The sequence below is a fragment of the Podarcis liolepis genome (genome assembly GCF_965112155.1).
Source record: "Podarcis liolepis genome assembly, chromosome: 5".
NCBI classification, from domain to species: domain Eukaryota; kingdom Metazoa; phylum Chordata; class Lepidosauria; order Squamata; family Lacertidae; genus Podarcis; species Podarcis liolepis.
The window spans coordinates 52,975,137-52,988,488 of NC_139556.1; the positions used below are offsets into that span (position 1 = coordinate 52,975,137).

The window sequence follows — 13,352 nt, forward strand, 5'->3', positions numbered from 1 at the left end:
CTTTCTGCAAAGGATGAGAAAAATGCTTAGAATTTGAGTGCTCAGTAAATCGTTCACTCTACCCATACACACAGATCCAAAAAACAGGTGTGTCCTCCACCACCACAACACATGGAGGTTCTTCCTATACTTCCAATATGCTGGGTGAATGCTAAGAGGTGTCTTTTCTTTTTTATGCAAACTAAGGTTTTTTGGTTCTGTTTCTTTCAATATTCCATTGAACTAAATAAAAAAATTCCTTCCAGTAGCACCTTAAAAGACCAACTAAGTTAGTTCTTGGTATGAGCTTTCGTGTGCATGCACACTTCTTCAGATAGCTATCTGAAGAAGTGTGCAGGCACACGAAAGCTCATACCAAGAACTAACTTAGTTGGTCTTTAAGGTGCTACTGGAAGGAATTTTTTTATTTTGACTATGGCAGACCAACACGGCTACCTATCTGTAACTGGAACCATTGAACTAAGTAATCCTGTTTCTTGCCATTAGGAATGAGTGAGTCTTTAAGTTTCAGTTCTCTCAATTTCTTATTTTTCCATTCTAAAATTCAGTTCTCCACACTTCTGTAGCAATTTGCCATTAAAAAAAAATTCCTTAAAATTTGTCAGCATTTCAGTGCTAACTTCTAATAAGCACATGTTTCTATGCAATTCTGACTAATGAACACATTTCTACAAGCCATTCCCTCTAAGATAATGATTTTTGTATGTTATTTAAATGAATACATTCATTTTTATGCACATTCCTCATATTCACACACACACACACACACAGAGAGAGAGAGAGAGAGAGAGAGAGAGAGAGAGAGAGAGAGAGAGAGAGAGATTGGTTATAAAACTGCATCACAAAGTTTGGGTATGTATTTCAAAGTATAACTGAGTTTTGGCTCTCAAATTGTTTCAGAAAGTGTGAATTAGTTAAGTTCATCCTGAAATGAGTACTGAATTTAATTCGGGCCCCCCCCCCCATCACTACTTGCCATAGAATTGTAGAGTTGGAAGGGACCATGAGGGTCATCTAGTCCAATACCCTGCAATGCAGGAATCTTTTGTCCAATGTGTTGATGGTGTGTTATAATTGTTTATAGGCTTTATTAATACATTGTGAACTATAACTGCTGTGGCCTGACTCTCAATGGTATTCTAATTTAATAATCCATTGCATTGCCACAGATTGATATAGATTTAATAAACAATTGATGAATTGATAAACAGCAATAAGGCCATGGGCTACACTGCTAAAACAAACTAAAAGCTTCAGGAAAGCAATGGTCTAAAATGCTTCCATTATTTATAAATTTATAAATGCAGGAGCATCCTATTAAGGCTGGGCAATATATCAATATATAATCCAAATCCAGTTTGAAGCCCATATCATGATACTGGGTTTATAATTTGTGTTTTCTGTTATGAAGTCTATATGTTTCTGACCCATGGAGAATTTATTTTAAAAACAGTATAACTTTTAAAATGTTAATGTTTCCTAAATTGCTTTTAGGTTTGTTTATCATGTCACAAAGAATCAGCATATTGCAGAAGTGCACTAGATATATTCTTTACTGGTGTTTTCAGTAAGAGAAGAAGTAGGCCAGTGCATGCTCCCTCAGAATTAGGTCAAAATTTAAACAAGTCATTCACAAGCGATTCAGGTTTTAACATTTTCCCTGGTCTCCTCAGTATTCTATATTTTACTTGTAAAATTAGAATTTATTGTATAACTCCCAAATAAATCTGCATTTAGAAATTTAACAGGCTATTAGCAAGTTAAACTGAAAGCTAAATAAATACTGCACACTGAGATAAAATTATTGAACTTAGCAAATAGTAAATACTATCATCCTTCATAAGCAGTACCAATCTTATTAAACCATTAAAATATACATATCTCTGCAGTCCTTTCTGCAGGCAGGCAGGGATTTGGAGGAGAATGCAGAAATATTAATTTCCCACACTTTCCAGAAGAAAAAAACACTAACCAGATAGCAGTATAAAGTGCAGTTAGTCTCATCTGCAAGGTGGGTTATTTCCTTTGCAGATATTTAACATAGTATGCATTTCTATTAAAACCACTTGCAACCAGAGCACACTGTAAATAGAAGGCATTGGACTGGTCAACTAAAATACTTGTACTATACATGTATGAGCAATTGTGGTCTAACCAGGAGTGAGCCTGGTCAGCATAAGAAACCCGTGCTCAGAGATCTAAAAGATCGCCTTACCCCACATGTGCCCACTCAACCACTTTGATCCAGCAGACCTGGCACTCCTACAGCTCCCGCACAATACCCATTCTGCATTTTAAGAGCCCAATTGTTTACTGTAGTAGCACCTACACTTTGGAACTCCCTGCCTATTGATATCAAGCAGACACCTTCACTGTTCTCTTTTTGGCACCTGCTAAGAACATTTTTGTTTAGACAAGCCTACCCAGATGCTTAGAAAGTTGAGGTAATTTTCATTTGCTTTAATATTGATTTTATTGTTTTACCTTTTTCATAATTGCTTTGAGATTTATTTGTTTTTTACAAGAAATGAATGAATGAATCTTCATTGTGTGTCATATTAAGGACCAAGAAACTACAGAGCAGCACCTTAGGACAGCAAAAGGAGAGAATGGAAACTGTAGCTTCCAGTGGGTTGGGAAGGGTAATCACTATGTGAGGACAACTTGCAATATGTCTGTGTGAATACTAGGAAGCAACAGGAGTTAGGGAAACTTCAATAGATGTATTTATTTGTAAACAGCAGATCAACAACTCAACATGGCAATTAGAACTTTGGGTAAAATTTGGGTAAAACTAAAGTTTCAACTAGTCCCCCACTAAATAGTCCTCAAACTATTTGATAGAATTACTTTAGCAAAACTGCTCCACTTCCCAGGAGGGCGGAGTTGCAGGCTGGCCATGAGCTCTCCCCAAGTGCAGCAGGGGAGCATGACAATGCCTCCCGCATCATTGGGAGTCCCGGCCTCGTCACGCCCCACGGCTGACCAATTGGGTGACTGGGGGCGTGGCTTACTTGATTTAAACCCCGTGCGGCCAGGACTCTGTCTCCTTTCTCCTCCTGCGTTGCATCTCCCAGCCTCCCGCTCTATTTTCATGTGTTCGCCATCTTGGCCTTGCTATGGACTACGGTTGGTCACCTGTTGAGGGGGCCAGATAGGAATTTCCCCCCTTGGCAAACTGGCACCAGTCATGTGGTTTTCGCCTGCCTTGTAGCAATCGTCACAACTTTGTAAGGTTAGGCATTGGTAAACCTGTTTTATGGGAGGGGAGGTTGTGGCCTTCACCTGCCCCTCCTCTTTAAGGGTATTCCGTTAAAGGGATCCTGGAGTGTGGATCCTGTCCAAAGCCAGGGTATAGGCTAGGGCCATGCCACGACCTCATTGGGGACCCTGGGGGAGCTCGCAGTTGATGTACATCAACAGGGCTCCCACTACTGGTGGTTGACCCTTGTGAGACTACCTGCATGACGGGCTTCACTTCCCATGCCTAAGCCAGGGGTGGCCAACTCCAGAGGGACTGAGATTTACTTTCAGAATTAAAATCTGGCAGTGATCTACTCCCCTTTTTTGGGGTTACATTGGGGGTACTTTTAAGGGGGACGGGGTTAATCACCAAAAAAACAGTGCTGTGGGAGCATTTTGCCTCACAGCAAAAAAACTGTGTCTAAGCCAATACCACTCACATCTGTAACCAATAAAGTTGTGGCCTTATTCATCCCATTAACCCAAAATATTGGTGTCCATGTGTTACATTATCTAAGAAAGGGGGTGGGGCTCAGGACCTTGCCATGAAATTCAAATTTGAGAGCCAATTTGTCAATTCAGGAGATAATGGATCTTACTCAGAACTGCAAGCATGGCTCTGTCAAATGCTAATAAATATTTGAAAATACTAATCACCACCTCTGTTTCATATTATACATCCAATTCAGCTGAATTCATTCCTAATAGCCACATGTGGAAATGGGCTTCTGCTTATTTGTTGAAGCTGCAAGTGAAGGTGTAAATCAAGATGCCTATACACATGCAGCTGATGGTTGCCCATGCATGCTGCATTACTTTCAATCACATGTGCATTGAGATGCACATCTGAATGTGCATTCCCATCGTTGTGCAACTAGTCATGCATAATCACACGTGACTAGGACTGTACCTGGGCATTAATATTTTATCAATGTTAAGCTCACTTGAGCGTTATAGCCGTTATAACACATGACAAGAATCTTCATATAAGCGTGACAGATCAGTTGACTACTGTATTAGCTTCAGGGGGAAAGGCAGTTATTTTAAAGTAAAAGCACACTAAGATATGGAAGATAATAGTATCTTCCTTAAAACCATCAGTAAAGCTTCTTCCACAAATATTTGGACATAGCTAAAATAATATTTCTACATGGTTTCGCTGAGGCATATGCCAGTTTCTAGTTTCAACTTCTTTAAAAGGTTTTTAAAGGCCAATAATTTTCAGTGTTCTAATATGACCCCATAAATTATAGAGGAAATCACCATGTAATCAAATAAAAGTCAAGGATAGATAACTATATAGGTTTTCAACTTCCTATGGCTCTGTGCTGGTGATGTACATTTGAAATCAAGCTGATTTTAGATGTATCTGGTGAAATTGAGGGATACTGGCAATACTGGGGAAATGTAGGAAAAAAAAGAATAAATCAAATTACTGGGATAAAGTACCAACAGAGTCTTCTGTTCTTAGGTAAGCTTGACAGTGTTTAGTTTAATGTTGCTAAACAGTATTATAACACATTTGCTGGCGGCTCAAAACTGGAGGATGAGGGAAATAGGAATGGAAAAGTAATAAAGCTGGTGCTGGCTTTTGATACAGGAGTTTGCTATCTGCCTGCTGAATTGGGAGTGCCAATGGCAGAAGAAAAGACAGAGGTCCCTGCTTGGTGATTACCTTACTAGGTATTGAATTGGATTCCCTTCACCAGTACTGCCACCTGTCTTCCTGCTGGCAAAGCTTAGGCTTGGGGCCATTTCTGTGGGAAGGATACATCAGTTAATGCTTAAGAACCTGCAGAAATCAGTGGCTACCTTAACTCTGCCTGTCAAGCGATAGCTCTTGGTCAAGCCCTCTTGCATAGATTTTGTGATGCAATGGAGGACCTCAGTTAACCTCACAAGATAATCCACGGTTCCAGGGACATGAGGCTGGAATTGGCTGTCTGATAAAATAAAATAAAATGGTATGAGCACAATAGTATTTCCTTTTGGAGACAAGATTTGTTGCTGGAAAAGGAACTTGGTTGCAGTTGGATCAGCTGGCTTTGAGGTTATTTCCCAGGACAAATGGTATTCTGCTATATTGTCCTAGAACTGGGTTGATAAAGGCTAAAGCAGGGGTTTAACTTTTTGGAGTTTTCCCTTTTGTAGTGGCAATTTGGCAGTGGCCTCCTGATTTGGTTATAATATAATAATAATAATTTATTATTTGTACTCCGCCCATCTGGCTGGGTTTCCCCAGCCACTCTGGGTGGCTTCCAACAAAGATGAAAGATACACTAAAATGTCACATTAAAAACTTCCCTGAACAGGGCTGCCTTCAGATGTCTTCTGAATGTCAGGTAGATGTTTATCGCTTTGACATCTGATGGGAGGGTGTTCCACAGGGCAGGCGCCACTAGTTAACTCAGTTGCCCACTTTTGATGTGATAACCAGGCCACAATCCATCAATAAATCTCTTACATCTAAGCACTCTAGAGTCACGTCCATGGTTGGGACCTTTGTGCTCTGTTGTCTCCTTTTCAGTTTGATCTTTCTTGCTCACCATGTTTTAGAACTCAGCATAGCACTGCCAATGTGTTGTCAGATAACCAGATGACACATTTTCAGGAGTGTACCCTAATGGCCTGGAAAGAACTGGAGTTTATGCCAGTAGAGCTATGAAATCTTGGAAGACTGAGGCAGACAGGGTCATAAAGTTGCCACTTGAACAAATTATTGCAGAACAGGCATGGAGTTCAGTATTTTTTCAGATCCTCAAAGGGTTCTTGCAGGAGTGGCCAGTTCCAGTGGAGCAGCTAATGGAGTTCTGTGTGGCTCTCACACCATGAAAGGTAATTTGGGCACCTTAGAGTTTGGTGCCAAGGTGCAAGGCACAGACATGGGCGTAGCCAAAGGGGGGCGGGGGGCAGCTGCCCCCATAAATCAATAAAAATATTTCACTAACTAAGGTTCTCCCTCCCCCTACAAAAGCCTGCCCCTCCCCCAACAAAAATCTTGGCTATGCCCATGGGCACAGGCATGCTTTTAAACTCTAAGCAGGTGTTGCATCCTTCACAGTTATCCAACTTGGGTGATAAAAATTGTGCTTGATTAATGACAAGGCACTTATTTACAGGCCTGTATTGACTCTGGTATCATGGGGCGACAGTGGCCAGGGGTTCTCACTGAGTCTAATAGCTTGCTTTAGTTTCCATTATACCTATGTGCATCCATGTTTCTATCACCTTCTCACCTGATGCTTTTAATACAGGTTAGTAGGCTGTTATCATTTTATTGCATTGGTTTTCATGTTGCTATAATGAGTATTCTTCAAGAATTTGTAATTTTAACTTGTCTCCCATTATTCTTGTATATTTCCTAGTACTTGGAACTGCAGTGGCCTCAGGGCAAGCTGATAATAGCAGGCAGAATGAGGTCCTTAGGCATGTTAGAGAAAACATGAACTAAAAATTGCTGCTGCCTGACACCAGATTTCAACATACCCGATAGATAATAGCTTATACTACACCTATGGGAAAGGGATCCTTTTGCTTTCCATTTCTAAGCAAGTTTCACATGGAGAGATCATGGAGGAGATTCCACCCACCCTAAACACAGCTTATATTGTTCTGCTTTTCCTTGCTTCACACACGGAGAACCACTGATCTAAGCAACAGCAGCAAAAGTAGGGAACAACAATATTATTTAGTTAGTATCAGAAAATCTTGATAGTTCACCAGACGCAGTAAAGACACCTGCATATAATATATATAGTATGTTTGCTATGTCTATGTTCTTCAAAATCCCTTTAAAGCCTTTCTTTTATCATGCAAATGCAAACACACACACACACACACACACACACACGTAGCTGTGTTAGTCCATAAGAGTAAACTTCATAATCCATGGATGGGCAATATCTTTATTGTAACCAGTCAAAATGCCACAAACTCCTTTTTTATGTCACACTTTGCCTAAGAAAGAGTTCTTGGGAATTCAAAAACTTGTACGTAATACTTTTGTGACATCTTGGTTTGTGCCAATAAAGGTACTGCCCAAAGGAGGGTTGTCTCCCTGCAATTTGTGTGCTATGCTAATGCTAATTCTGTTTTGGAAAGGTTAATTTCGTTTGACCTTTGGCTGTGAAAAAACAAGAGGCTGGAAGTCTAATAGTTTAATAGAGATATGCTTATTTTTATGGTAAAAAAATCAAGTTGACCCCTGGTTGTTTCTTCCTCATCCTTTATCCATCCCTGAACAGCATTTAAAGAATAATCTTACAATCTTAACGAATTCCCTATAGAGGAAATGCTATGTTACCATGGAATCAGTCAATTAACTTTGACACATGCTTACCAAGATTGATCAATCATTTCTGATGTCTGCCTGCTAAGTTATTGTTTTTCAGGAATGGAGAGGAAATCTCACATGAGATTAACACCCAAATTGCCTAAACTGATACTGCCCTGGTGTCAATACCAGCAGCATTTGCTAATGCCAATCACTCATTACACAATGAGTTAAGCTTGCTGCATATCCTCTTGGTTCAAGTCATATAAGATAGGAATCAAGAAAGAACAAGAGTCTTATTTTACTGAATTCTTTTACAGATCATACAAGAAACACAAACCTTTACAAATTAAATTTATATATTTTTAACATCATTGAAAATTAACACATTAACACTTCAAAAAAATGTATTTAAGTTAGGGCTCCTTTATATAAATTATACAATTAAGCTTTTTAAACACACACAAACAAAAGATGTTTTGGAAACAGAATACAATGCTAATATATTAAAAACAAAAGCCTTAATTTATAACAACTTATATCAAGCCATATGATCCAATCTGGGAAATACCTGAAGTACAAAAATTAAACCAAGTTTCAAATTTGGCTTTTTCTCTGTCATAGTTTAAATTAACCAACCCTGGCAATGGGAGCTGAGTTTAGGGCAGGGGTAAGTAAACTTTTTCAGCAGGGGGCCAGTCCACTGTCCCTCAGACCTTGTGGGGAGCCGGACTATATTTGGGGGCAGGGGGAAATGATGCAAGAGCACCACGAGCCCTGGTGGCTGCTTACCTGTGTCTTGCAAGCGGCAGGGGCTGGTGGCGGCAGTGGTGGCGGAGGGACAATGAGCAGTGCGTGAAAGGGCTCCGGAGAGGGGCTGCTTAAAATGGCAGCCGCTCGAGCGCTGCTGCTGCTGGCACCAACAAAGCCCAGCCCCCTTCCTCCTCTAGGCAGGGCAGGGAGAAGCCAGGAGGGAGGAGGCGGCGGCGCCGCCACTGTGTGAGGGAGGGAGGGAAAGAACGCATGCACTGGCGATACACATGGCAATTCCCGGACCGTCCACGGGCCGGATCCAGAACGCAATTGGGCCTGATCTGGCCCACGGGCCTTAGTTTGCCTACCCATGGTTTAGAGTGTAAGAATTGTGCCTTATATAGCTTATAATATATCTGTTTGGGATTCTTGTGTGCTACTGCGCCTGGTTTATACAGCCCTCAATGGATAAGGACCCAAATATACAGTATGTAAGAGTGCCTTCTCCATTACCAGCCAACTAAGTTTAAGACTGGCAAGGGAGAGCTCTATCCACAGTCCCAATAGTGGACCTACATTTTTGGGAGCCTGAACTGCCATGGAGGCCTCTTCACAACCAGCAACGAGGCCTGTTATCTTCTTCACTGGGGTTGTTCCATGACAGATCACACACTTTTACAAACTACTGAGCTACTGACTCACAAACCTGGATTTGTTGAAATATATACATTTTAAAAAATCAATCAGTCATGTGATTTAAACTGGGTCTAACAGACACAACATTTTAAAGCAATGCAGACTAAAGTCGCTTCTGGGGTCCACCTGGGATTAGGGGCCCTGAAGCTTAAGATTCATTAGTTTCATAGTAGATTCCCCCCCCCCCCGCCCCTACACGGTCCCAACCAGATTTTGAGGAGACAATTTGCATTGAAGGGCCTTCTCTGTGGTGGAACTCTAACTCTGGAATTGTCACTCTCACTCTGCAGACATCAACTGAAACATTTTTATTTTTGTAGAATAACCATGGAGTATTTAATCCTCAGCAACTACATTTGAAACAGTGCTTTAAGGCGTTGTAAATATCTGTTTTTAAGATTATGGTTTTACTGTTTATGCAGTTATGCTTTTATGTTTGTTGTACATTGCCCTGAGCCCCTTTAGAGGAAAGTCAATTGATAAATATTTTAAATAAACTGAACTTCAAGTCTTGTGAGATACTTTATCAGGTATGTGGTTTGTTCTGCTATGCTTCAGATACAGAAACAGATGTATCTAATATCAAAAACAATACTTCAATACTACAATAAAGGTGCATTATAACCCTTCTTTTTCAGATTAACTTTACAGCATTTACAGAATCCCAAACCTATTTTTCATTTATAGAACAATAATGACATCAATAACACTTTCAAAGTCATTCAACACAGAGATAAAACAAAAACTTGCAAGTTTATTTTTATACTTTACCAGAAGTCCTCAAGTTTTCCTCATTAAAACACTCTTCTGCTAATGGAGAATTATACCTTGAACATTCAGCTAAATATTCCCAACGCTAACTTGGAAAAAGCATTACAATATTCTACAAGCAAGCTTTAGGTAATGTTCCCTCTGTCAGTTTCACTTTCCTCATGCGAATATTGTGTGTGACAAAGAATAAATCCTTTAATACTAAACAACCAAGAAAATCCCCCTATTATAGTATCATTACTGGAGGTACTGATTATTGTAGACATTAGCTAAGGGATACATTATCATCTGGAAATTTTACTTGTCTTAAATTATCAGAAACTTAGACTAAGGTATAAAATAGAATGCAGTTGACACTGAGATAAAATTAACTGTTTTGAAGGAATCACATTCTAATCCCTAAATGCAAACTTTCTGAGTGGAACTACATAGTAAGAAAAACTTATTTTGTGGATTGTTACAAGACAAACAAGAACTTGGTCATCAAAATATGAACTTGCTTAAGTAACCACTTTCACTCTTACAAATACTCCATTTAAGTTGAAGCCCCCCCCCCCATTTTCTGCAGAATGTTTCTTTCTCAAGCAAGCAAGTAGCTCACCACGTACATCAATAAAAATGAGCATGAGCAAAAAACTGTACTCCTGTAAAATATGGATTCTAGCCAGCTCTCTCATCAGATGAGCTGTTTTAATGTCTGGTTTTCCCAGCTGCCCAGAAACTGTGTGTGTAAATACACACATGTTGCCTTATTTTAACACCTAGCTGTTAAAATTATCTTAAATTATAAATCTCAATTAAGTGCACAAAGGTAAATATTGATTCCCACTTTTACACACTGCACAAAAAGAAAGCATGCAGAAGCAAATGAACCTGCGCAAGGTAACTGCTCAGATCACTAGCAGAAGTGGGATGAAATCCTTGCATTACTAACCTTTACTCCATAACTCTAGCCACAAAACTGCACAGGTTCCTCTTTTTAAGCATGTTTCATATAAATGAACAAGCTACTACAACTTATATCCACAGCACACAGCCCTTAGTGTGCACCACACATCCAAACCACTATTTTCAATCCTCTTTTGCTGTCCATGACTCACTCATTCAGCTTTAACAGACGAGGTTTCTTAAATTACTGGGGATTACTATAACCTTCAGAGAAAGCTGGCTAGTTTGATAATGAGTGAAACACATTTAAACAGGGTTAGGTGTAGATTAATATATTACACCTTTGTGAGAGAACTTGGATGAACAGTATTGGGGGAGAGGAACATTAAATGGAATAAAAACCTTTGCTTTGAAGGAAAGACCTTAAGAATTAACTTTTTCTCTCTTTTTTCAGGAAGATAGAATTATCGCTCTCATGATCATATCAAAGGGAAAGTCACTATCAGATTCCTCCTTGTCTTCTCATTAAAAGCAAGCACACGATGATCTAGGGATTCTTGGCAGACGGCTTTAGTTTTTGTACTTCTGCAAATACACTTTGGGTATAAAACATAACAGCAGGAAAAGGAAAAAGGGGGTGGGGGGAAAGAGTATGATCAGAAGATGGTGACACTTACTTGAACCTGCCTTGGCAGTGCTGGCACTGGTCTCCTACCCAGCCTTGGTCACAGATGCAGGTAGAATTCAGACATCGGCCCGAGAAGCAGGAGGTCCTCTCGCAAGGCTTCGACTGGGAGACTTGGGCATACAGAACCAGGTACAGTAATCCATAGAAAAGCAGCCAATTGTGCATATCCAGAAGGGTGGCGAAGCAGCAGGAGGAGCAAGAAAAAGGTCTCCAGGCACCAGAGATCACAGGAGGGCCTCCTATCCTGCGCAGGACTTTTCCCAAAGGATCCAGCATCTTCGCCACAGAGCACATCCGCAAGCGCCGGGACCCGGTGCGCGGAGGGGGGCGGGCGGGCCGGGAAGCGAGATTAACCCAGTTCCTTGTGCAGGTCTGACGAGGAGGAAAACAAGCCCCGCCGCTCCAGGAACATCACCCAGGTCAGGGAGAGAGCGAGTTGAACGCAGAGATGAGGAGGAGCAGAGACTGCGCGCCCCCTCCTCAAAAAAGAAGCAGCACAAAACAAGAGACCGATGGGGAAAATGTGTCCTGAAGAGAACTGGTTAATTCGGTCTATAGTGCGAAATAAGGGAGACCGCCAAGCCCTGCTTCCCCCTCCGTCTGTCCACAGGCTCCTCACAACACCTCCCGTTTATCCCTCAGGTGAAACGACGCCACCAGCAGCAGCAGCCTTCCCGCCTCTTCTTCCTCGTCGTCCTCAGGGCTCATTGCCTCCGTCTTCCATGGGCTCCTTCCTGACCTTGTCGCTTCCCCTCACGACATGCCCCCGTTCAACCCACCCAGGGTAACGCTGCTGCTGCTGCTCCTCAACCCCCCCCCCAATATATATATATCTCCGTCTCTCCGCACCCCCCTTTCTCAGTCTCCTTTGTAGCTCGCCCTCTCTAAGCAGCAACAGCCGGGCAAGGACGGCGGTGGAAGGGATGCTTCTTCCTCCCACAGGCGGGCGGGCGGCTGAGAGAAGCGCCCTCAGGATCCCCTCAGAGCCTCCCGCCCCAAGTGGGCCCCGAGTTCCTCGCCCGCCCGTCCGTCCCCGCCGAGATGGGGCGAAGGGGGCGCGCTTGCTTAGTTAAAAGCCCTCTCCTCCTGTCCCAGCTGACAGTTTGGAAGCAGCCATTTTTAAAAGGTTAATTGGTAATCTGCTTTTTTCCGAGGCGGGCGGCTCGCTGGGGCTGAATCCCTCCTCTTCCTTCCCCCCCCCTTCCCGCTCCGCCGGGTCTGTGCAGAGCCGTCCCTCTCTCTCTCTGGACTGCCAGGCCCCTCCTCAGCCAGCGCGGGAGAAAGCAGGAATTCCCCGCGGCTCCGTCCCCGCCGCTTCAGGCCACTCGTTGCTGAAGCAACTGCGCCGAGAAAGGGTTTGGGGGGCTCCGAGCCTCACTCCCAGCTGGAAGTGAAGGGGAAGAGGAGGCGCAGAGGCTTCTGCTGGCGGCGGATTCCCTCCCTCTCCCCCCCCCACCTCTCCGAAAGTTCCTGTCCCAGCCGCCCCAGAAGGAAGCCTCAGGAAGGGCAGGAGCGTCACCCCGCCGCCTTTTTGGAGGCAGCAGAAAGGATTGCAACGCCGTGTGTATCTGTTTCCCTTCCTCCTGCTGCTGCTTCAGCCTCCCCTACAGCTTTGCAGGGGAGTCGTGCCGAGAAACTACCACACAAAGAAGAGCTGAGCATGTGCAGCAGCAGCGAAGCCCCCTTAAAGGCGCAGCGCATTGCTCCATTGCATCACTTTGGAGCGTGACACGAGAGAGAGGGAGAGAAACCGCTACTTGGGCGGGAGGGGGGCGGGAGCCGCCGCCGCCGTTGCTTTTCCACATGGAAGATCGGAAGAGCGTGTCATCTTTTCCAACAAGGGAGAAAACAAGTTCCTGAACTTCTCATACGCAGGCACACAAAGGGGGTGGGAGTGGGGAGAGGCAAGGCTGGGAGCTTTCTCAGAAATATTTTGCCAGCGCAGTGACTCAGGGTAATAAAATTAAAACAAAAACAGGATGAGAAACAGCAGCACAAGAATGATTATTATTATTAGTCTGGTTGACTTGAGTGTACTTT

At 42.7% G+C, this 13,352-nt stretch overlaps 1 protein-coding gene across 3 annotated transcripts in view; it reads right to left on the bottom strand.

Annotated features, from left to right (window-relative positions):
- ATRNL1 (attractin like 1) overlaps nucleotides 1-13,057 on the bottom strand; it is a 494,510-nt gene extending 481,453 nt beyond the window's left edge. Inside the window, exons 1-2 of one of the 3 annotated variants that reach the window (XM_083504739.1) lie at nucleotides 12,162-13,057; nucleotides 11,302-11,982 (exon numbers count right to left, since the gene is read on the bottom strand). In XM_083504739.1, the coding sequence (XP_083360865.1) occupies nucleotides 11,302-11,606 (305 nt within the window). In that variant the 5' untranslated portion in view covers nucleotides 11,607-11,982; nucleotides 12,162-13,057. Of the gene's footprint in view, nucleotides 1-11,301 lie in introns of all 3 variants that reach the window. The other 2 variants (XM_083504740.1, XM_083504741.1) reach the window with 2 other exon arrangements.
- Nucleotides 13,058-13,352: the final 295 nt, after the last annotated feature.